We start from the raw sequence: 25770 nt of genomic DNA, 5'->3' as shown, positions 1-25770 counted from the left end.
CTCATATATAATGCTTCCACTGGATGGCTGGACTCTGCACTAGATACAATGAGAAAATACTAATAAGGACTCTAAAAAGACACAGTTGTAAATTGATGCTACTCAAATAAAAAAATAGCACACTAAATTGGATGGTATGACCCTAAAACACTGCTGTAGAAATCACTGTAAATACCAAAGAACATGGCTTTGAGTAATTTATTTATTACATTATTTACATTATTATAAGAACAGGTTTCTTACAAGATGTAAAAAGATGAACAAGCTGAACTTCTCTTGAACTGAATGTTGAAGAAAAAATAAACCCAATAAAAATGTCAAACAACCAAATATGAGCTTTGCCATGTGGGAGAAGCTGCAACGCTAAGATGCAAGCAGTTCACACATTATGCAAAACTAAGTACCAGCACAGAAGAAATCCATTCTGTTTCATAATTAAGAGGTAATCTTTCTCATGTTAGCAAGACACCTGTTTATAACAATGTTTTTCACAGTGTGATCAGTGCAGTAACACAAGATTATGACTTTAAAGTTTAAATGTTTGCTTTTTTTTTTTGCTGTTACCCAAAATTTAACTTAAATAAGTAATTCTATCTGGAGCGCTGCTAGCTTTTTAAAATGAAATTCAGTCTTCTCACAGTTTATCAACCAACAAAAATACGCAATCCCATTTTCTGTTAAATCCCCAAACAGAAAATGATGTGACACATTGGCAGGCACTTATGTACTAGTTGAAGATAATATTTGTCAGCTATGAAAAAAAACAACAACCTTGAAACATCCCTGCTGTTTTGTCATTTGATGCTATGTGATCAAAGGTAAATGGAAGTCTGGACTGTCAAAGAGGAGAGGCCTTTTGACTGGAGAGGGATCTCTGTCAGCCTTGTGAAGCAGTTTAAATAGTCCTGTTCCAATATTCATTGGAATCCCCATGATGATACACTCAGACACACCTGAAATAGGAACACAGGGGGATGTTAACAGGCCAGTCAAGCCACGAAGATCAATTTCATTATGCAGATGAAACAGCAGTTTACCACAAACTGAGTCCTTCTGTCCAAAATAGGCAGCATCAAAGAGATGATCGGCTGTCTTCTCAAAAGAAGCCAGCATGAGGACACTCTCCTTCATTTTTGCTAAACCAAACCTGGTGATTCCCAGGATCTCACCCTTTAAGGATAGAAGATGGTTACATTAGTTCCCCTACAAGGAGATGAAAGGATATTAATTCATGTAATGTATGTAGATCAGCGGTTCTTACCTTATAGGACATGAGATCTGCAAGAAGCATGACGTGACGTCGGTCAATGCTCATTCCGTGGTTCACCATGGTGTACTGAATTTCATTTATGATTGTGGATCGAGCAGCCTCAATGCCCAAGGTCTTCTCGACCTATCAAGTGCACAGAAAAGCTCGTTTAAAAAACAAACACATTTTAAAAAGCCCTGGTGCAGACTCCCCACAGCCAATTGAAAGTGTTCTCAGTTCCTGCAGCTGGCATCATTTATGCGATTGTTTTCCTTCTTTCTTTTTTTTTTTTTTTTACAGTTGACATTTTAAAATGTGTCCGTTACTTCATGCACTTTGAGCCAACAGGTTCATCATAGAAATTCATTTATTTATTTTAAACGCACAAGAGTGGATGTATTAGAAAACTTAGTGCTCCACTTGAGTGATGGAGATATCAAACACTGCCAGCCTACAAGGACAGCTGAATACTGAGTGTAGCAGCAGCAACAACTTCCAGCTCTCAGAGTCCTTTTGTCTCACAGCCTGTGTGTCATGGACCAGGCTTTGTGTCGTTAGATAAAAGCATTAATGCAAAGTAGTGAGAGCTGATCTAGGCTGAAACACTTTTAAACTAGCTTTGCTTATCTTAAATAATTAATTAATTTATTTATTTAACTTGTATCATATAACAAGAAAACTTGATGAGCCTCTAACACATATTTCTACTCATTTCTAACCAAACGATAACACTTAGGGACAATATTAGATACAAATATGATGACAATTTAATTCAAAGTGAATGAAAAACTGCAAATGTTGTTGCCCATCAATGACAGCCAAAATGCTTCAGTTTTGCAGTTAAAGCTTTTCTTTGTTTTTAAATCTTCAGCTTCGATTTTCAGAGTGATCCTGCTCTCATCATGGGAATGAATAGCCTGGTAATTTTAGGCTTCTAATAATTTTTTTCACTTGCTATTTTTCCAGGGTAAATAAGTGTTCAAGACACATCTTTAATAACTTTAAAAACAAAAGGAATTGAGCACACAAACACCCATTTCTGAGCATTTAACCATTCCAACAACAAGAAAATCAAAGAGCGCTGTAACAGCTGACAGGTGGCAGCTAACCCTGGTGGCATAATGGCTGGGTCTGTGATTTCTAAACTGTGCTTAAATGTAGGGTCTGTGCAGAAAACCAACCAATTTCAATCAACTCTACCAATTCTCCCAAGAGGCAGATATTCAGCCAAAATTGTGGTCAAGATGCAATTTGCTAAACGTTATTTTACCAAAGGTTTTTTGGTAAAATAACTTATAGCAAATTGCAAAGGTTATATATACACAAGCCCCTATATTGTATAAGGTGGCTCTACCATCGGCTCAGATAGTAGAGCAGATCAGCTACTGATTGGAAGGTTGGCGGTTCGATCCTTGGCTTTCCCAGTCTGCATGACAAATATCCTTGGGCAAGATACTAACCCCAAGTTGCCCTCTGATGTGTTCATGTTCATTAGTTTGCACTTTAGAAGTTTAGAAGTGTTTGTATGAGTTGGTGTGAATGAGGCATGTTGTATAGAGCGCTTTGAGTACTCCAGGAGAGTAGAAAAGTGCTATATAAGAATCGGTCCATTTTACAAGCCTGTGTATATATTTGAGCCTGTATGTATACTTTTGAGCCTCCTGTGTGCATAAAAGAAAATTCACCATAAAACTTCTGCACCCCGTTCTTCTTTTTTTATATCAATAAAAATGTATGATGTACAATCATTTGACACTGGGGGGAAAAAAGAATCATACCTCATAAGTATTGTTTGAAGTGGTCCTACTTCCGTTCACGCCATGTGTTGCCATAACCGCTCTCAGGTTGTCCCCCTCCACCAGGAGTTTGTACTTACTCTTGCTGCTCTGTTCGTCAATATGAATGACAGCTCGGGCAACCTCCGGTATCCCTTGAACCACCACCTTTCAAGTGAGTAAGTGCAAACAGTTAAGACAAGAAAATACACAGGACTCCATGTTATCCCTGCTTTGAGTGCACTTTAAGCATTAAACAGTTCAGAACATGTACTGAAAAGTATTTTCTGTCATACATTCACAGTGATATGTTAAATCTTTACCAAAATAATAATGGAAATAACAGCCAAAAAATTCAATTATATATATATATATATTTTTTTTTTAAACCGAGAGGTTTATTGAGCCTTCAGGTAAAAACAAACACAGAAACAAAACAACACAATAACAACATCAACAATGAAGTTAAATGCATATATTGGTTTTATGGGTCAATTTATTTCTCAAAAACATAATGGCGGTCACAGTTAGGGTTAATAAATAATCACACTGATGATGTAGGGGCCTCAAAAACCCAAGACATGATATGAAATATGATACACTTTATGTTAAAGGTTTAATATGGTTATCAGTTTCACAGCAGCCTTCCCCACCTGCTGCTGAGACTATCTGTTTACAAGGGTAAGCCAATGATAAGAAAGTCAGCTCAAAGGGAAGGAGGAAGGCAGAGAAAATAAAGTTGATTTTTGCTCTTAAATAGAGGATGAACTAAAGGTTTCCACCAAGGCCAAGAACACAATAAATATACTTTAATGGAGTAACGCTGCATGACTCAGTGCTTAAACCAGAGTGAAAAAATAAAAGTAAAGCAGTGAAAATGAGCACAACAGGTCCACTGTAAAACACTCTTAAATATTTTATTGAACAGAGCAATTAAACTACTGCTCAATTTACCTATGAAAGGCAATTCAGTGTAATTTATAAAGCCCAGTATCACAAAGGAACAAATTTGCCATTCAGTGTTCAGCTGCTCCACATCCATACAGTATTCTCAGACATCGGCAGAAATCACAGTGCAGCATTTGTGCTTTCTAAACATGAATTTTCCATAGGTAAGAATCCCTGACCGGCCTTGACCTTGAATTCAATTTGCTCACAGAAAGCATGTGTGCACAAAAAAAAAACCAACCATTGCACATGTGACATTCTCACCTTGGGAAGTTCTGCTTTTAGTGACTGCAGCACATAGTACATGGAGCTTTTGCTGTTCTCTCGAGGAGACACGCACACCACCGCCTCCCCGTGTACAGCGATGTCTGCCGGTTTGACTCGCAGTTTAGACATGCAGATGGAGTAACGCACCGTTTCTGCATTTACCTGAGAAGAGACGAGAAATCAAAGGCACAGCTTGTTATCCACGCCGCACAAAACGCACTTATCTTTAACCTACAGACACTCATGAGTCAGAGCACTGTGCTGTAGCTGCTACTATTAAAGAAATGCAGTGTTATCATATTTTAGTAGGTAGAGAAAACAAAGAATTCAGTGTTCCAATGGTTTAAGCTATGCAGACTTATCTGTAACTGCACATAAAGCAAAATATGAGAGTATAAAAACATACGTTTTGATTTTCCCTTATTCTAAAGCAGTTCAACCAAAACCCCAACATGTACTGAAAATATGCAGGATGAATTACATCTTGAAATCAACCTTGAAGGTATAAAAATGAACATTATTTCTTCTTCAAATATAATTGAGAAGCTAAAAATTGTAGAAATGAGGACACAACGAAGTCTAAGCAGCGCTGGACAGTCCGTTTTAACATTATCCCCGAGTTCCCAGGCCTCATATTTACTTTTACAAGCACAACGGTATCACAGCTGACGTAAAACGACAATTAAAACTATAGATTAATATCCCAGGTGCACTAATTCAGAACTAATCTAGAGGTGTGAAAGGAGGGGGAAGTGTCTGAGATGTTCACACAAAGTGGGAATAAAAGTAATAAAGCTGTGGTACCTCCAGTCGCAGCAGTCTTATTCTCTCCAGTGACAGCTTCACCAAGATGAAACAGTCATCTGGAAGGAAAACCTCTTCTATGTACTCAGAAATCTGTAAAGGACAAAATGAGAACCTACCTTATTACAGCTCTGTACAGCTTGTTCTTTTCTTTTTTAAAAAACAACACCTCTACTTGAACCACTGACACCCCTTAGTAATGATTTCAAAGCTTTGATTTGTAAATAAAAGGGGGGCAAATCTGATTGGTTCAGGTTACCTCTCCTAGAAGAGTCTTCTCAATTCTCCCCTTCACCAGCCTGGCAAAGTCAGCATCATCTTCCACATCCAAATGAGCCGTGATTATAGGAGTGCTGAGTGGATTTTCAATAGATTATTCAAAACAAATTAGGGATGTATTCACTACTGTGACACAAAACACCATGGGCAAGCATAGCTCACTCTGCTAACTGCTCTAATTCTGTGTGTAAGCCATGGATTGAAGCAAGTGATCAAATATATTCTCACAATAAAAGTGGAATAGGCAGCTTTAGAGCTGCAAAATCCAGCACTGACGTCTGACAGTAAATGTCAAACAGAAGAATTGCTTCCATTCAGGAAGGCGGAGGTCTTGAAATCGTTCTTACTCCATCTTGCAGCAGTAATTTTCAGCGATGTTTCAAAGACATCAAGACAAAGCCCCTGGCCAACTTTGAATTGTGAGGTATATTTGGCTTTTTGTCCTTGGCGCAAATGACAGAGGGAATATAATGAGACATCTCTATAATTGAATGTCATACCTGATGTTCTTGGAGGCGTTGATGATTTCTTTGATGCGAGGCACTCCTAGAGTGATATTCATTGATGCAACACCGGCAAAGTGAAAGGTTTTTAGTGTCATTTGAGTACCCGGCTCTCCAATGCTCTGGGCACAAAGGGCCCCAACTGCTGATCCTGGCTCCATCTGAGCTCTATCGAGAAATGAAAGAAAAAATATATATATATTACAAGACAGAGTCTCTAAGCCGAATCAGCTTTCATCAAACTGACAAGTGAAACTGGAGTTGCACTCAAACTAATGTCATTTTAACAGCTCTCAGAAAAGATGAATGATCATTTGGGAAACAAAGTCAACCACTTAAAAAAATAAATCTAAATCTTAACCCTAGGCTGATTCTAAAAACAGAAATCACAAAAAACATGGTTAACACAGCACGCTATTTCAAGCTCCAGCAGAGTTTAGCGCAGTGCTGTCACAGAACAATGATGGCCAGTCACTCCGTCCATCACAGTGGTGCAGATTAAATTTCTCAACAAGTATTGGATGAATTACCAGAAGCCTGCACGGTTTCTGATGGCATAAAGCCTTCTGACTTTTTCTCTAGTACAACCATTATAGTTTGGTTTTGAGTGAATATTTCTGGCACCTCCACATCCTTACCAAACCTTCAATAAACCTTTCAGTACACTTCTAAGTGTTTGTTGCATTGCCTTTTCATTTTCTTAAAATAGATGAGCTGTTCATTCCTCCCCAGCTTCAACTACTTTAAAGCTTTTTGAAGCACAATCAGAATTGATTACAAATTTCCTCTCAATTGTTCTCTATATTTCGGGCTGCGTATGTAGTAACAGGGACATTTTTTATGATTAAAAACCAAAGATCAACCATTTTTGGCTCCGTGGTTACATAATCGAGGGATGGACGGACAGATGGAGCCGAGAAATAAAAATAAGCCTCAAACTTGGATATGAGTCTTGTACCTCATGTATTTGTCTCTGCAGGTTTCAAGAAACTTCTCCAGCTGGGTAGGAGTTACACGATCCAGCTGATAAAGAACCTTTGGCTGTAAATACAAGACAGAAAGATTACCAATTAGGATTCAAATGCTGTGAGGCTGAAATTTGTTAAGCCTTGCGTGACACCTACCTCACTAGTCCCATTGTCATTGATGCCGTACTTGTCTCTAGTCTTCTTGATCCTTTCTGAAACGCTCTTAATGAATTTCTTTATCTCCTAAAGTAGAGAGGAGAGAATAAATTCCACCTCCAAACTCAAACATCAAATGTGGCTGTCATGCAGCTGTTAGAAATCACAAACTGTTAAGGAGTGGAGAACTCAAGCACCCAGTAAAACACACTGACAAGTCTTTTTTTAAAAATCAGCAACACTTTAAAATGAGCAATCAGATGTTGGAAAATCAGTACAGAACAACATCAGGCGCTGTTTTATTATACAACAGCATCAGCAGGATTATTCCATTAATGATTTCCAATTCTCACTGACACGCCATTCAAAATTCACCGCATGCTTGATAACTGTACCTCCAGGTACTTCTCTGCGCCTGTGTCAGTTAATTCCTTCATAAAAGGGAAAAGAGTCATGTTTGTTACCATCAGAAAACCCATTAACTGCATGCAGCTGGCTTTGGGTTTGGATGACAGCATGTCTCTGTATTTAATTAAAAATTATTATTATTCATTTGTGCTTCTCTTTTTAGTTTTAATACTGTCAAAGGGTACTGAAGCCCAAGTGAGCTGAATCGATTTTTTATTGTGTGGTTAGTTTGTGGTAGCGGTGCACCATGGCCGCAGGAGGTGAAATACATTTTCTATTCACAGAGTAAATCAGATTCTTAAATTAATGATAGGCGACTAATACATGACCCCGAAAATAAACGGAAGTTTCATCAATAAAATGTATTATCGACAATAATCATGCATTTTAAACGGCAAAACTTTTCGAATTGTCAAACTGCTTTAATAATTTAAACACTCACTATTATAATTGTTGTTATCCACAATCATTTGTCCTAATACCAAATCCTATAATAACTTCTTTGTTTCAATCCCACTAAAAATACATTGATTTTTTTGCACAGAAGGCCATAATAAATGAATAAAGAATAAAACAAGACTCACAAAGGCATTAACTGAATTATTCGGTTAGTCCAGGGGTCAGCAACCTTTAACACCCAAAGAGCCATTTGGACCCGGTTTCCACGCAAAAGAAAACACTGGGAGCCGCAAATACTTTTTGACATCTAAAATCAAGATAACACTGTATGTATTGTTTTCTACCTTTATGCTTTGTGTGAACAACTAAGGTGTGTTGCTTATGAAATCCATGAAGTGCTACAGAGAAAATTACATTTTATTTATGTAATTAACACATTTGGAACTCTTAAAGAAATATAACAAAAGGAAAGACACCCAGCTGAACTAAAATGATCCATGTAGCAAAGAAAAACTGTTGTGAGGCACCACCCTTATATCGCCTTTGGGCTTTTGGAGCCTGACTTTTAAAAATAATTGGAAAAAAAGCCCTATGCTGCTACAAAATGCACCTGCGCCGCTGCAGGGGAGGCGGATGCACCACAGCAACACCCGCAATCACGCCTCGCCGCCTTTACGTCTGTGCTATCTATGCTGTTGTGTTGGTGTGTGTCGGGCTGTGAGCTGCAAAGCTACAGCCGGCTGTATGCGTCAGCAACCATGTGTGAAAAGTGGTCAGTAAAGAGATGCTGAAAAGCATGTTCATGGAAACATCGTCGGGTCTGCCGTGATATGTTTACAATGGGACTTCTGCTCCTGAACCTCTGCGCCCACGTCTGCAAATCGGGGCTTTCATCTTTACGCAGGACTGTAAGCTGTCATCTGTGAGGCGTGAGCGGTGTTTGTTTTTAACAGAGTTCACGGTGGAGAACAGCTGCTGACATAATGTGGATCCAAAGATCCATAATTGGCCTACCTGGAGTTGAAAGTCTCGATAAATGCACGGCGTTTCGGCGGGGACACCGGCTTCCGCGAGTGTGACACTTATTTTGAGCGATGAAAAAATAATAGAATATAATTTTATTTTTATATTTTAATATCACAATAATCTTCCAATTTAGAACTACAAGTTAAAATGCTGTGTCTCCGGAGCCGCAGGTTGCCGACCCCTGGGTTAGTCCACAACAAATTAATTATGCATTCTCATTTGGTATCATTTGGTAAAAACTACTTTTCAGCTTTTTCTGGAGAATACTTCATTTTTTAAAGACTCAGGCTGTTAAATATTAAGGCTCCCTCTCACTTCCAACAGTGAATGATTTAATAATTGATCAACATATTGATTCATTTTGTCTTATAGGGTTACACCTGGCTGCAGAACGAGGAACAGAGCAGTTTAAATGATTTGGCACGCCTGACTCATTCCAACCGTCCGACTCCTCTAAGCACAGACTACAAAGGACAAAAAACACCAAACAAAACAAAAATAAATAAATAAAAACATACTCTTAGCCTCTCATACCCTAAATAAAAAACACAGTTTGTCGTTGTTTATTTTGAATTTTTATCTCAGTGTATTTGATATTGTGGCCTCCAAGCGTTGTGCTATATCATATCAATCCACCATAATACCAGCATAAATTCTTATGTTTATTCATTTAAAACTGTCATATCACGATATCACAAGTGCTATAGCAAGGCCATTTGCCTAGTGCACAACCTCAGGCATGTCTGCGAATAACAGTTATGTGTCAGCCTCTGATAATAACTTGGTACCTAAAAAGGGAGCTTCTTCAAGAAACTCCAACTAAGCATAATACTTTGTAAAATACGCAAGTAACCTGTTCTTGCTAAAGGTGGAAACAATTTCTTTCCATCACCTGACGAAAAACAGACTACAAGCTAGTGATATGTGACCCAAATGACTATAAATCGGGTGGTGCAAAAGCCAAGGATGGATGGAGGTTACTGCTGCAGTTACATGGCAGAAAAGTGGTAAGTAGTCATGATTTACAGTTCCCAAGAAAAACACAACCCATCTACTTTAGTGCTTATTTTAACATCTAATATAACAACTAAGCTTACTGTGAATCAGTTTCAATTGAAACTCTATTCATAATAAGCTACGCTATAATAAGCATAATAAGCTATGCCATAATTTCCCAATTAAAAAAATCTATACAACTTTGTTAACCAAATACTGTGATGGGTTTACCTCCAAGAAGCTGTCTCTACAGCATAAGAAGTCGGCTCTTTTCATGATAGCGTCTGCAGTGAGGACCAGCTCGTTTTGACTCAGTGCAGGCTCATCTGGACACGTGTAGACCGCCTGGGAGGAACAGAGAAGATCAGAAGCACTCACTCACAGTTCAGCTGTAAAAAGCTCATGATGGTTGATATTAATAGCAGCTGAAAATGCTTCAAAGTGAACATGAAGAAAATGTACTATATACTTTCTGTCCCAGTTTAAGGGTCAGTGCTTTGAGCATATAATATCTAAAAGACAGCCGCTCTAATTATTGTTTCATATTTATTCAAGCTCCTTTAAAAATGTGTCTACAGACTGCACAGCCCTTGGGAATGAGCTGGTCAAATCAGAACACCTTTCCAGTAACAGATTCATATTAAATGCATTAAACTCATTAAATTATCGTAATTATTTTAAACATTACTGACAAAAAGCTGTATTTATTCTCTGCTGGTTATCCTAGTTAAAAAGACCTCGTTTAAGAGATGTGGAACCTCTAATGCTGCAAGTTTGTGATTTCTATTTGGATCTTAGAATGTGATTTCAGAAAAACAACGCTTTTAACCTCAATGACAAGCAGCAGATTGTGTACACATGAGACATGACCTGACGGTGAATCGAGTAATTAATCGTTAATCGTACAGGTCAGTTCAAAAATTCTCTGCCCGCTAAACTGCCTCCCACAAAGTAAACTGATCTGAGTCATTTTAAACACTTACAAGGTCAGAAATGATGGAAAATATGTTAGCTGTTTGTTTTTTGCCTCTCTAGCTCAAAAGCAGACTGTTTACAGTAGCAGGAAAAGAAAACAGCAACATTTTAATATTTAAAGTTTCAGCACTGCTGAACAAAACCAGTACTCCAAACCATAAAATGTGCCTTTTTTTAATTAAACTATGTTTGCTTTTTGAGACACTGCTTTTTTGTGTGTATATTTGACAAAGTACACATTAAAGATGGACGTAGCCAATGTACATCCACTGCTTTGTGGAATCATTTTAAAGTCTCACAGTTTACACTATGGCCGACATTACGTTGAGTTCTTGTACCCTGGAGTTACCATGTTTAGTGGGTGGAGTCTCAGCTAATTCGCTGAATTCAAGTGGTCAGTTGAGCCTTTAGTTTGTGTAACACCCAATTTCCCACAAGGTGGTAACAAATTACCTGCACAGTCAAGGTTTGGAGAGCAGAGATCAGACTAGTGTCATTTGACCACAGCCCATCTGTTACCTTTACATAGTTTGCGCTTTATCTCAGTGCAAGACGTTTTTTCATTACTTGAAGGACTTTGATAAACATTTTCTGTCATAGTATTTGGGTTTGCGTTTCACTTTTGTCTGTATAGTAGCCTATAACATCAAAGTACCTGTCTTTTTAAACAGATAACTTGTAATTAGTAAGATGTTTTTCTGTGGTAACCTGTGGGTGCATTACTGCCACCTTCTGGAATTAGTAACACATCATACCAGTCACCAGGTCCAAGAAGGAGTTGCAGAAACCATTAGATTTTTCAGAAACTTCATGTCTGCTTTAATATTAAAATATCATGGTCATTGCTACAATAAAGCAATGATATTAACACTGACAGCTGTAGGAAGGAACAAGCAATTGTTTTTAAAAGTTTAAACGGTTGAAGAGCCAAAGTAATCTTTATCAAGTTGAATACAATGAATAGAAAAGGCTGATTCTAAATGGATGATGTCCTTTACGCAACCCTAGAAAATGTAGCTAAAATAATGACTGTGGGGGGGCTGACAGTTGTCAAATATACTATGTCTACATTATTGACTACAATAAAATAATAAGGTCCCAAAAAGTTGATTCTGTTCATCTGGACGTAGCATTTTTGGTAGGAGAAACATTTCGTTGCTCATCTAAAGGACGAGTGATGAAACTGGGCACGAGCATGCGTCAAGGCAAAACAATTAAAGGTTACATTACATAAATCGTATCACTGCTTATATAAATGCATGAAATCATCAACACATATCAGATTGAGATTCTAAAGGCTGGGACGTGCTTACGCCTTTTTTACCCCATTAATTCCTGCACTGAATTTTTTAGCTTTACCGTCAGCTAGGAAGATAAATGAGAAGGACTCTTGTTTATCCAGAGTAAGTAAGCATCTTAAAATTACTCCTTGAAATAAACCAACTGAAATAAGGAGATCTTCAACTATATGAAAATGGCCAACAAATATTAAATTAAAATGTGACTGCAACAGAAACAAAGAGTAAGGGTTATTTTAAGGCTGAAGAAATTAACTTCTACTCTGGTTCGCACATATTTTAGTGCATTTGGTGTGTTTCATACTAAAAATGAGTAAGACTAGAAACACCGTTTGTCAAGCTGTCGATTTCTGATTAACTGACCCGAATGTTGTCCAGGACTCTCTTAAACTCCAGCGGCTCATCCTTCCCCTCCATTGCAGCGGGGTCCAGGCCATCACCACCATAAATGAACTGGATGATGTCGCCTGTTGAACTGCGTACTGTGAGGTCATACTGTGAGCACAAATCCTCCAGAGACTTCACCAGACGCCTCTATTAAAATACAGAGAAACGACACAAAATAATAATGACACTGACACGTCTGATAGAACTGCAAATTGCATCAACACTGCACTATGAGTGTGTAACCACAGTCCGCGTAAATGAATAAGAAACCCTAATAAGCTATGATGAAAGTGCTCCAGATATGATTATATAATAATATTACATACTATGAAATCTTAATATTTAATGTGCAAAGTTAGACTGATTTAAAATATAAATTAAATTATGGGAATGAGGCTTTTTTAACATGACGTACTGTAAGGAGAATGTCGTATGACATTTTTCCTTTTTTCACAATTTTATATGATCTCATGGATTAATAAATAAAACACTGAAACAGGCAATATTACTTTGTGCAATAGGAAATTTACTGGAAAAAAAAAAAAATCAATAAAAACTTAAAATATAACACGCAAAAAAATGCTAGCATCATGGGGACAAAGTAAAGACCTGCAGTGATTCAGTGTCAGCAGTAGTCGTCAGAAGTGAACTGTGTGAAAAGGCCCAAAAAGCCTTACCTGCATGTACCCAGTCTCTGCAGTTTTCACCGCAGTGTCCACCAGACCCTCTCGACCAGCCATGGTGTGGAAGAAGAACTCTGTGGGCGTCAAACCAGAATAGAAGCTGTCGGCCACGAACCCTTTAGCAGCAGGCAGCTGTAGAGAAATTATCAGTGAGCTATTAACAGAGCTTTGAGTACTCTAAGAAACTGTTATCCAGTTGCACTGTTATTTTCTCAGAGACTAAACATAATGAGACTAGAATTGATGAAAGCTTTTGGAGCATAGGATGCAGGAGTCGCACAATGAAATAATACTACGAAATAATCAAAGTGTATCAGAGCCTTGGATGCAACACATCAGGTCTACAGTCAAACACCAAAGTTTGTAGCGTATAATCTCCAGTTACAAGAACAAGCCTCAACAATTAATTGATTAATAAATCACAAAAAACAGATCCAGAACTACAACATGAGTGGCACTTGAGGACTACATAGTAACACAATTACAACAAATAAATAAGGTCTTACTTTTGAGTGTTTTTCAAAGTGAGGCAGGGAGCGATTCTCAAACCCATTAGGTACTCGAGAGCCGCTTATGGCCTGCTGGCCCACACAGGCAATCATCTGAGATATATTAATGAAGGATCCTGCGTTACAGAGCGGGGACAGATGAAAAAGTGAGACACACTAAACAATTTAGCACTTAACAGGTTGGCAAGCCCTGAAAAATAGAAACACTGTAGTTTAACGGTCTCTTTATTAACAGCTTATCAAGCCTACTGAGTTTTGTCATGCAAACAAGAAATATAGCAATCTTACATCCACCTGTTCACATGGTGACGCAGGGCCTAGTTCATGAACAGTGTTATAAAATGTTAAATGTAACTGATGCTACTAAAGTTAGTTCAAACATTAAAGATTAGGGCTATAACAGTGCTGTGACAGGGCTGTAACACACTTTATTTGAAGACAAAGTGTGTCATTATTTCCAATGCTGTGTCTGCAATACCCAATATATTGGACTTTGTTTGAAATCATATAGTAAGAAAAGAAAAACCAAAACACTCAACTAGAGCCAGCGGTGGACAAAAGTGTCCTTGAGCCTCGTATTTATGCTCAATGCGAGCTCCACTTTGTGATTTTTTGTAGCTGATTTGTGAAGAGAGAACAGTCGCAGATTCTGGCTGTGCAGTGAGGCCAATTAAAACTGTCATTTAAAATGCAGTGTCTGTTAGCATATCGCACATTTAATAAAACTCCTGTGTCTGCCCACCTTTCAACGCCATCCTCGCTAGAATGTTGTAGCTAACGGACAACACTGCCGGCATATTCCTGGATTTTATGGTGTATAAGTATGTTAACATAAATTGTCTTCTGACAGTAACAATCAGGCTCAGAGTGCATATGAATGCAGGAAATTTTACTTCTTTATTGCCTTTGAGTTAAGATTATGTTTTCTTGTCCTGGCAGCAATGATTATGAAATTTCAATCATAATATACACATAACTGTATAACGTCTATAATAGCTTTTTGTCCTTTGAGTCCTTGAGTGTCGTTGTAAGTCTGTTAGTGCTAATAAGCCTGACAAAAATGTGACTGTTGTGGTATTATCTGATTATGTAACCAGGCTCTTTTGGTTTCTGTCTTACAGTTTTTCTGTCAAGTCCTTCACTATTTACCATTACAAAGAGCTAAAAAAACATCCATCCATGTAAATATTGTATTGACAACAAGAAGAAGACACTTTGTGTCTCAGAGCTCTTCAAAACATTTTTTTCCAGCTGCACATAGACACGGCAACACCTTCATCAACCATTTATATGAAGATTTTACGATTTGTTTAGTTTGCTTTCCAGTTAGCTTACCTTTGGACCCGCAGAGAGCCATAATTAGAGGGCTGTTGCTCTTGTCCAGCTCCCTTAGACAGGCACTACCAGCTCGGTCTCTGATGACAGACAGCTCTTTCAAGATGAGAGCCTTTTAACAAACACACACAAAATGATCTTGAAAGATGGCACACCAACATCTATACTTTTTTCTTCTTCTCTTATACACAAAATAAAAATTTTATATCACACTTCCTTTTCTTCAATACCTTCAATGAAATCTTGTGAAACTTTCTGAGCCTATAAATATGAACAGAACAAATCACAGCATTCAACATTACTTTTTAATCTTCCACAGACAAACTGGATGATTTCGTGCTGTACTCTCCAAAAACTACCCCAGCCCAAACACATTGCTCTTTCTCAGTCTATGAAAACCCCGATGATTGGACAGATCATCGTTGGAAATGGCCCCTCTGCGATATTATGACTATCTGTCAGTGAAGATCTTATTTAAGGTCAGTGGTTGCCAATGTGCAGCCTACTACAAGACTGAAGAAAAGTTTTGGGTTTTACTGGCAGTGCTTATAATTAATAACATGAGAGAAAATAATGAAATCACCACATTTGGATGATGTTCATTCAGCTTTCTTCTCAGGTTTTTAGCAAATAAATAACAGATATGACAAAAAAGGACATTGGTTTAATAACCTCAAACAAATTATAATTTAGATGTATCAATTAATGGTGTGTTCATTTCCAATCAAGCAGAGGAAGAAAAAAGGAATAGGGATTCATAAAAAACAAAAGACTTTGTTGCTCCTCCCTGGGCTTTTATAATGACCTTAACTGTTTGAGTTAAGGCCTTAATCAAACTGATTCCAACTTTCTCAAACAAAAGCGGTCAGTTCAAGCTTTGCAGGATGGAGCCTTGTCATGGACTCATTTTTTTTTTTGGTAGTTTCCACATCTGCTGGATTGAGAGCCAGACTGCTTGTTCGCCATGTCACTCTGTTAATTTGCCAGTGCGGAAGAAAAACTTTAATACTCAGCAACATGAATTGCACTGAAAATAGCATCTTTGTCACCAAACCTACTTTCTATCTATTATCCATCAGTGGAATGAGAGAAGACTAATATTTCTGTGTGCATCTGGGCCTTTACTACTGAGGTAATGATTGCCATCCCTCTTTGGTATATTACCTGTAATGTAAACCCATAACATAAATGAATTGAACAATTTGCCTCTTTTCTTTGCACACCCACAGACCACTTTGTTAGTTACATCTGTCCATCTTCTCATTAATGTAAATGTCTAATTAGCCAATCATATGGCAGGAACGTGATGCATTTAGGCATGTAGAAATGGTCAAGATGATCTGCTGAGAGGAAAAGCAATTTAAAACATCCAGTGAGCTCCAGTTCTCTAGCTGAAAATGACTCTTTGATGTCAGGACAGAGGATGGCCAGGCTGCTTCAAGCTAATAGGAAGGCAAAATAAACTTTACATTACAACCAATGAAGGCAGAACAGCATCTCTGAATGCACAAACCTTGAACCAGATTGACTATAGCTGCAGGGGACAACACCAGGTGCCACTGATGTCAGCTAAGAACATGAAACTGAGCCGACAGTTCACACAAATACTAACCAAACCACAGCTGTAACACTTGATTAATTCTTCTGTTCTTCTACAACAGCTCTACTTCCAACAGCACATGCTCGCTTTTGGAAGATGGAGTTAAAGACTTATTATTATGCTAACAGAAGTCTTCATTCTCAGACTGCAGGCTTACTGGTGGCTCCTAGAGTTTCTAAAAGCAGAGTGGCAGGCAGACCCTTCAGCTATCAGACCCTTCTGCTGTGGATAAATCTCTAGGTTCAGGAGACACACACCCTCTCTACTTTTAAGATTAGGACTCAAAACTTTCCTTTTTTGATAAAGCTTATACTTAAAGCTGGATCAGGTGAACCTGAACCAAACTGCTGCTGCCGAGCATTTCTTCTTCACTGAACTCTTCACTCCCCAGGTGTTTACACACCACTGCAGCATGTCACAAAATGTTTGTTTTGTCCCATCTCGCTTAGCTCTTATGTTTCTTTACCTTGCCATATAAAGTGCCTTGAGCCAGCTGTTGTTGTAATTCGACACTATATAAATAAACCTGGATTGAATAGAACTGAATGACTCACAACTGGTGTGGTGTTCAAGAAGTAGTGGGAAGGTATCAATTAAATGAAAAAGCTTTCATCTCGTGCGGTGATGAAATGTTTCAGCAATGATGCAGATTGTCCATGCCTACCTCCAGGGTTTCTTCTGCTGTGCAGCCTGGCTGCTGCTGCAACTTGCCCGTGTCCAAAGCTTCGATGTATTCGTCACACTTCTTGTAGCCATCATCCAACAGGTCCTGCTTAGCCTTCAGCAGACCCTGGCCTGGTGTAACATCCCCGATTCCAATAGAGAAACCCCTGTTTGCTGAAAGTTGAGGTTCAAAAAATAATTCTGCATTACTTCAGGCTGACCCTTCTGTGTTATCTTTTATTGTTCTTAAAGGGTTTTGAATTTTCTAATATAAACCAAGACACTAGAAGATATCTTGGCATATATCCGACCTAAGAAATAAGTAGTAAATTCCTTGTAGACCACCTACAGAGATACACAGGAGCAAGTCTTGCCAAGCGAGACATGGCGTTGGCAGCCTCCAGCTGTCCCCAGTCCCTCAGCAGGATGTAGAAAATGTTATTCTTCGAGCCAGATCCCAAGGTGCCCTTATCCATGCTACCACACATCAGCTCACTGTTGTGAATCACCACAACTGGGGATATGACACAAGAATTGGACAAACAGCGATGCTATTAAATCCAGAATAGAAACACCAGGTGAATAAAACATCGCACCCTGTTCGCCTCAAGACACCTGACACCTATCTGACGGGACATTCTCAAACCTCAAAGGAATTTCAGGAACGTGCTTACTGCTTCTTGTTTTTGCTACATTATCTGGAATCACACTAAAATTTGATGAACTCTCCTAGCGACGGGCAGTTACTCAATTTTATTTTTTGCTCATATGTTACTGCTCATACAGGCTTCATTAAACGTTTCTAGGTAGTTGCTGACAAACAAATGTAATCCATTAAATGTATTTCATTTCAATCACAATCAAACTTTAAAGGCTCCTCCTGAAACGTCATCGCTATAAAGACGTGTTTGTAATGTGAGATGTAGTCAAACAAAAGCTTTACAGTTGGTTTCATTAGGTGGACGTCTTTATTTAAGAAACTCACACGAATCATTGTGACAAAGGTCCTCTCCCTTGCCGCAGTACTGTTTGCCCTTGGTGCGTAGGTTGGCATTGACTGGACATTCCTTACTTGGCTTCAGGATTAGGCTGAAGATTTGCTTTCCTGTCCACAGAGCCATGGGCTGACAGACACAGAATAGATTATTAGTGCTGGGTCACAAATATGGACTTATATAACCAGCTCAGCAGTGTGGAGTACCTTTATTATGGCCGGGTGAGGGAGAGAGATCCTAACTCTTTCATCTTTACCCACAAGGATTGACGCTACTATTTGGCAGGCTTTTGATCTGTCAAAGAAGGTGTCCTTCAGCGTCAAGAGGTAAGCACCTAGGCAGTACAAACACATTGTTAATTCACGGGAAATTAAAAAACAGGTGCCTTTCAAATATTGCAAAACTGCACACCCATCTGGTAGAGAATGGATTTTTTTTTTTTAAATACCTCCCGATTTTTTAACTACTTTCTTAATATTTCCATACATTATACATCTATGTATGATGCTTTTGAGAACCGGGACACTCGTATCATACAAAAACATCTACAGTTGGCTACCACACATCACTGCACTGACCTGTCAGGAAGTCCTGAATAGCAGCAATCAGGGGTTCGCCATTTCTTGGAGTGACAAGATTAGCTTTGGTCTGAAAGAAACGATAATGAGTTGTCTAACTGCAGTTTCCTGTAGACAGCTTTTCATGTGTTCAAAAACACATCGGTCTGTGTGCAGTTTGTTTAAACACCATGTAGTATAATGACACATACCCCCATGAGGATAAGAGCCTCAGCTTTAGCTTCTTCAGTTTGAGGTAGATGGAGATTCATTTCGTCCCCGTCAAAGTCAGCGTTGTATGGCGTGCACACACACTCGTTAAACCGAAATGTCCTGTGAGGTTTGACCCTGGCCTGTGTGTGAGTTTGAAAAGTGCCAAAAACTATGTCATTCAAAAGGATCCAACTAAAATATTTCTCATTAGTCAAGTTTTTTTTTTTAAAGTAGAGAGAAAACTAAAATGCAAACCATGTTCAGGAACCATGTTTTCAGTGTGTAACAGGTAATTATTAAAAGAGAGAAAGTGCAAATAGATTATTTTGACTGCACCTGTAATCTACTTTGACTTTGACTTGACTTAGCACTGGGTTTAAAAGAACCTTTGCAAGTAAAAAGTAAGAAATAACGTCAAGTAAACTATACAAAAAACTACAATCTTTGTAGATAAAACACGAGGAGTCCTAAAACCTAGTTAAGATGTTTTGTGTGTGTTTGCACACCAGCAAAAGAAACGTATGAAACATTTTCAATCTTGTTTTCTTTATCATTTTCATTAGAAAAACAATACGTTAATAATTCTCTGTGTGGCTGTGAAAATTATGGTTACAATACCAGTTTAACAAGTATTTAGGGGGAAAACCCATCTTACAATGTGAGCCATGATGCTGAGTTTGTGCAGAGAAGGCTGTCGATTGAAGAGGACGATGTCTCCATCTATTAGGTGCCTTTCCACCAAATCACCAATCCTCAGTTCCTGGGCAATCTTTTCACGGTTTCCATATTTTAAAAACCTGACAAACAAAATGATACTGTTGGTTTCCAAAAAACAGTAGATTCGCACTTCTTTTTCACCAAGAATTATTTTATCAACTAAAAAAGATTAATTAATTTAAAAAAACTAAACAAAAAAGGGAAATAAAAGGAAATTCAACAACAATTCACAAGAAAACTTCTCAGCTGCAGTCATTAAATGAAAGTTTTCTACTCAGATTACATTTATGCCTCAGTTCTTCAAAGGATAAGTTTGGAAGATACAGATCTTGAATTCTGACAAGCAGCTTGTCAGCCGAAACTTTACATGCAGGATCTGCTCTTTCTAGTTAAACAGCCCTCAGGCAGCGATGCTGAAACACTTTGCTCCTTTTTCAGACATTCTCACATCATATCAAGTTTTAATCACATGATCATAAATTAGATTATTACTGTTTTTCCATTTTGTCAGTGTATAAACATTTGGGAAGTGGTACTTTTAAACCATTTAAATTCCACGTGTGCCCACTAAAGATTATCATCACATAAAATAAATAGAATAATGAACTTGAGCTGTATAGACTAATAAAAAGAAAGGATATTTTAAATATTAAAGCAGAGAGAATACAACAGAGTATGGTGTAAAATAAATACAAAGTCCTAAGCCTCACCTTTTTATCTGAGTGTGTCTGTTCTGTATGAAGTTGGCTCCAGGGTGAACATCAGGACCATTACGGACCAGTTTCCTCATTAGCTCCAGATTGGCTTTGTTTACCTTGAGATAAGCCAAATTCAGATCCAGTATTACACACACAAGGATTAAAATCAAAAATGGGTATTTAGTGTTATTTCTGCTAATCATGGGGAAAGAGTTACCCTCTCTGGGTATGTCAGGATTTTGGCCACATGCACAGGGACAGCCACCTCATCAATCCTCAGGTTTGGGTCTGGAGAAATGACAGTTCTGCCAGAGAAGTCCACTCTTTTGCCAGAGAGGTTTCCTCTGAATCGACCTGAGTCGCCATTAGAGTAGACAAAATCAGTCATTTAGATACTTAAACTCTTCATTTGTCAATGTGATGTACAAGCAACGTAAAAGCAAACATCTGCCAAGTGCCAAAAAAAGTAAAAATTAAATTAAATGTTGCTAAATTAGCCAAAATTTTATTACACACTATACCTTGCTTTCCCTTGAGCCTCTGCACAAAGCCCCTAGTCCACTTTTTAGGTGCCATATTGAGGGGGATACCAGAAAGTTCACTATTAATGTAAAGGGCACACTGCAGCTGGAGGAAGTCCCAGTCCTCCATGATCATCTGGGTTTTTGCTCCTGTCATACGATGCTGCAAGAGAAGAGTTTGTTAAGTGGGACATCTCCAATTAAACAATACATTTGATAACTCTATTACAGACAGACTGTTTTTTAAAGGATTGATGATTTGAAGATGAATCTTAATTGCCCCTGCTGTTAACCTGTACAGGTGAAAGATACCTTTTTAATGACATCGTTAAGGAAGATTATCTCTGTTAGCTTCATAGTGAGGTCGTCTTCATTGGTGCCAGACTTGAGGTCGCTGACAACAGACGGTCGGATGCAAAGAGGAGGCACAAGGAGACGGGTGATGATAAGGTCTGCGGGTTTCCCTGCTTCGGGGTTCATCAGCAGCAGAGGGATGTCCTCATCGGGAATCCTCCTGAACAGGTTCAGCACCACCAGAGGATTCAGGTTTTCCTGAAAAGGGAATTAGAAATGAGTTCAAAGAATACATCAATTTTTCTTAGGAAATAAATAAATACATAGAAAGAAATTTTAAAAATCCCTTACATCTAAAATAATTGCTTTTAATATTTTTCTAAATTATCCATAAACCATACAGTGACTGTAAGCCACAGCCATGTCGATATATTAGGTCTACTTTTTGGTCCTTTTTAAAAATAAGACCCATGTGTTGCCATATGATGAAATTAGTAGTACAAAAAACTTCACCTGTGCTCTGGTCAGCAGTGGTTCAACCAGTTTGTTGTGTTCAATGGCAATATCAAAGGACTGCAAGAAATCTGACACAAAAGCATCCACCACTTTCTTGGTCGTCTTATACTTCTCATGGATGATCTTAAGTAGGCCACACTTTTTGACTGGTCCTAAAGAGTAAACACACACACACACACACACACACACACACACACACACACACACACAGATTGATTTAGCAATCAAGTCAAACAGTGGGTGGCTTTTAAAAAGAGCCAGTTATGAAATGGAAAGGTCTCTTCTCACCATTGAAAGCAGAACAATTTAGACAGACTGTCCTTTTGCGGCATTTATCAGAGATTTTCTTCTTCAGCCCACGTTTCTGGAGGTAGGCCAGGTTAGGCCGTTTCAAGTGATCCATGAACTGCAGCTTCTCTTCTTTCGTCAGCATTATCCTTGAACATGTCTTACAAATCATCTGGATACACAACCCGTCAGAAAGAGGGAACTGAATTATCTTTTAAATTAAATTAAATTATGAAATGTATTGCATATCATTTCACCTTTAACATTTGGCAATACAACAAATGATAACTCAAGAAATAAAGAATCTCTTTATTTCTCGCCTATTTATGGCACTCTAGTGACACCTAAAGGAGAAATACAATTTTAAAATGTGCCTTGCCATTCCTTAAACATGTACTCTTGGAACAATGAAAGGTTTGTAAGATATTTTAGTCACTACAACAAGAAAACACTGGATTTACCTGTAAGATTCCTATCGTGGCTTTGAAATAACCAACATGAAAACAGGGCAGCTCAAGATCCAGGTAGCCATAATGTCCTAAACAATCTGCCAGATTCTTCCCACATGTCAGGCACGGTCTGTCTTTCTCACTGGTGCCCTGCAGGAAGCACGAGATCGGAGAAATAAGGCTGAAATAAATATTTCAATATTATATATTTAAAGTTAAATGTTTAAAGATGTCATAATAAAGAGTGAAAGCTCTTAAAACAATACCATTATGTTCTTATTTATTCATAAAGTAACTTTCCTTTATTTAATTTTAGAAAAGTAGAGACAAACTATATAAATACAAGTGTATACACACGTGTACACAAAGAAAATGTCTCTCTCATATGCATGCCTTTATACCACAACTTCCATTAAGCCTTGAGCCTAAATCTCAAAATGTATATTTAAAAAAGTATAGTATAAACGATATCTTATATCGTTTATGGAAATGGAAACTGTAAATTAACTTTCACATAAAAGGCCTTTTAGCAATCCCTTCCAAAAAAAAGTGACATATTTTATGGCCATGCCCTGTATTTATGCATTTCTCAGGTGTTTTCTTGAGTCACTGCAAACAGAAGTAAAAAGTCTTCCATGTCATACCATACGGTGGTCCAACACTCCATAGGCCAGTGGAGTGTGTTTGGTGTCCTGGCTGTAGAGATTTTTACTGACCACCTGGATGTGGGCCTGCTGCCGCATCTGCTCAGCAGATTTCATGCCGAAGCAGATGTGGCTTCTGTAAACAATGACATAAAATAAAGCAAAAACAAATTAAAGAGTTTAATACCTCCAGTTGGTAACAAGAAGAAACATAAGCAGGACTGCTTGAGCTCTGGTCCAGCTTTGGTCAGAAGTTTATAACCAATGTCATAGCCATAGTAATCTTGAACTTTAAATGATTTCTTTGAACTGTTCTTTTTCCAGGTGATAATGATTATACAGGACGCATCTTTAATGGATTTAGTGGATTTAAAGGCTTTATTACTCCATCCATTTTGTACATTGTCAAAAAGTGGATGAAACTAGTAGCAAAAGGTTCTAGAACATGATGCTGCCATTATTATGCTTGACAGCTGGTACCATGTTCGTAGGTTTGAAAGCCTCACCTGTCCTTATCCAAACACACCTTTTGTCATTCTAATCAAACTTTTCTCCATAAAGTATTTGGCTCGTTCGTGTTCTGATCACAGCTGTATTGTTGTTGGAACCACTTTTTCTAGCATATCACAGGCAAAGCTTACAAGAAAACCTATAAAATCCCATCTTGAACTTACTGAACTATTGGGTGACGCAAGCTTACAGGGTGATACTAGCGTTTACGTGACACTTAGTTGCCAGTATGCAGATTCAATGAGGCATATTTACTCATTTATCACACTTTTTAAATGCGTCCATAAAGGCTTTCAACTCTATTCCACAATTACGTTATGTAAGTACGACTAAATTATCCGGCAATTCAGAACTATTCTTATATTAACTACCTAAACAACTTGTGTGGATAACCGGCGAGCTAACCAGGCTAACAGGATTCCTCTCTCGGTCATACTCACATTTTTTTGGCCACATCTGTCTCTCTGAACTGCTCCTTCACCATTTTGGCTGCTTCTACTACATTAATAATATTACACGAAAGTAAATTGTTATGTTGTCCTCATTGCAGGATGCTAAGCTACAGAAATAGCCAGCATACTGTCATGTTGTGAATATGCTAGCAGTCAGCAGCATGCAATGTGTTGATAGCATGCATGGGGAGCCACCGTGCAGTGCTGCCTTCAGGGTCTATTTGAAATTTAACAACACGTACTCTGATTTTTTTAGTCCTTACTATATGACAGATTTAAAAAGCAAAACTATATGAAACTTACAAAAAGATGCTTTCACCGAATATTACTGGATATATTTAATTGTTTAAATATGTAGACATAAAAATCCACTTTTTTTCTAAGCTTCTTAGAATATAGACATAAAAATACGCATAGTATCTCCTTCTTAAAGAAATGTGGCGATCATATGCTGAGTTAATTTTAATTAACAAAGGCTAATTTTATAATATTCATATTGTGGGTTTTTGTTATTAAAATTTACACTCGATTTTCTTCTCAGCTTAGTCCCACAAAGCTTGTTTTTAATTGCCTATTTATTAAAAATAATAATAATAATACTAATCTGAGTATATAAAAGCCATTGAAGGCATCGTAAGCATACAACCAACAACAGGCGGAAAGAGAAGTCACGGAAGTACGGATACAGCTAATATGACCTGTATGCTGACACCTAGCGGCTAACAGGAGTACTACTTCCAAGGGGATTTGTGGTGAATTTAGCTCATCTTCAAAAATGTAATTAAATTAAATTGAAAAACACTATTTCTGAAAAAAAAACTCCTTAATTTAGAACTATGACTTTTTGAATGGTTGCTTATATGATGAAAGGGAAATAAAGTAAATGAAGAGAAGTATATTAATGGACTCCAGATGACTGTTCAGAAAATTAATGTACTCTTAAATGTTTTTAAATATAACAACATAGGGATTCTCATGTAAATCCATCAATCCAACACACACACACACACACACACACACACACACACACACACACACATATTTTTATATATATGGATGGATTTGCATGACAATTTTTCTCAAATATTTCCTCAGTGAAAATGCATCAATCTATGCTCTTATATCACATAATGTATGTTTAACAATTCAGCCTCTAGATGGCACCAAATGCTTTTCCAGCCGCTGGAAACAGTGTGAGGGAGGCAGCTCGGGCTAAACAAACCTGCTGTTGTACCTGTGTGCTTTGATGCGTTGCCATTGAGGCACTGATGGCGACTGATGACTTCCTGATGAAAATTTCCTCCCACAACATGCTTGCGTTGATTAATTGTTCTGTCAGCTTATAACCACTGACAGCGAAAATTGCCCAACTGAATCTGATTTGCAATTTTCTAATTCTGCTGACATGTGAATCTAAGAAGGCCTCTAATTGAACCTCTAACACAGTGTTTAACAAGGTCTGCCCTTTTTCAATCTGCCTTTCGTGACAACAGCTTCCTGAAAAGGTTGGTCTCTAAAAGGATAGTCCAGTACTTAAAACATATACATATACGTACACAGCATGAGAAATGATCCAGATAAACACTTGAGGGACTTCTGCTAACAACGCCTTCAGCTTAAGGGGTAACACAGTAATCGCTCTTTAAAGTGCCCCTTGAGCATCTATGTGTACAAAACTGTGTATGAAA

The 25770-nt window shown here is 38.0% G+C and overlaps 1 protein-coding gene across 2 annotated transcripts; it reads right to left on the bottom strand.

Annotated features, from left to right (window-relative positions):
* Positions 1-165: 165 nt before the first annotated feature.
* polr3a (polymerase (RNA) III (DNA directed) polypeptide A) lies at positions 166-24272 on the bottom strand. 2 transcript variants are annotated; one of them, XM_087844710.1, is made up of 32 exons: positions 24071-24272; positions 23121-23256; positions 22489-22626; positions 22028-22199; positions 21737-21891; positions 21242-21481; positions 20930-21092; positions 20626-20762; positions 20421-20524; positions 19649-19790; positions 18993-19133; positions 18802-18871; positions 18430-18557; positions 18214-18352; positions 17578-17742; positions 17230-17402; positions 14966-15077; positions 13628-13746; positions 13116-13253; positions 12415-12585; positions 10010-10123; positions 7345-7380; positions 6950-7036; positions 6784-6866; positions 5823-5993; positions 5303-5396; positions 5044-5136; positions 4237-4401; positions 3028-3192; positions 1262-1393; positions 1038-1170; positions 166-953 (listed from the first exon to the last, which is right to left on the bottom strand). In XM_087844710.1, the coding sequence occupies exons 1-32, from the start codon at positions 24112-24114 to the stop codon at positions 805-807; spliced, it is 4209 nt and encodes a 1402-aa protein (XP_087700836.1). In that variant the 5' UTR covers positions 24115-24272; the 3' UTR covers positions 166-804. The 2 variants fall into 2 exon arrangements, with proteins under 2 accessions (XP_087700836.1, XP_087700837.1); XM_087844711.1 differs by lacking the exon at positions 7345-7380.
* Positions 24273-25770: the final 1498 nt, after the last annotated feature.

The sequence above is a fragment of the Neolamprologus brichardi genome, chromosome 8, assembly GCF_056152115.1.
Source record: "Neolamprologus brichardi isolate AB-2024 chromosome 8, ASM5615211v1, whole genome shotgun sequence".
Classification (NCBI taxonomy): domain Eukaryota; kingdom Metazoa; phylum Chordata; class Actinopteri; order Cichliformes; family Cichlidae; genus Neolamprologus; species Neolamprologus brichardi.
The sequence above is the reverse complement of the archived record's forward strand: the minus strand, read 5'-3'. Positions and strand labels throughout refer to the sequence as shown.

Bases quoted from the DNA above. Each gene is read 5' to 3' on its own strand.
- polr3a (XM_087844710.1), bottom strand. From the start codon at position 24,114: ATGGTGAAGGAGCAGTTCAGAGAGACAGATGTGGCCAAAAAAAT. The intron at 23,257-24,070 runs GTGAGTATGACC...CATTGTTTACAG, and splicing joins ACAGATGTGGCCAAAAAAAT to AAGCCACATCTGCTTCGGCA. The intron at 18,872-18,992 runs GTATGTGTCATT...CGTTTCTTTCAG, and splicing joins AGGCTCTTATCCTCATGGGG to ACCAAAGCTAATCTTGTCAC.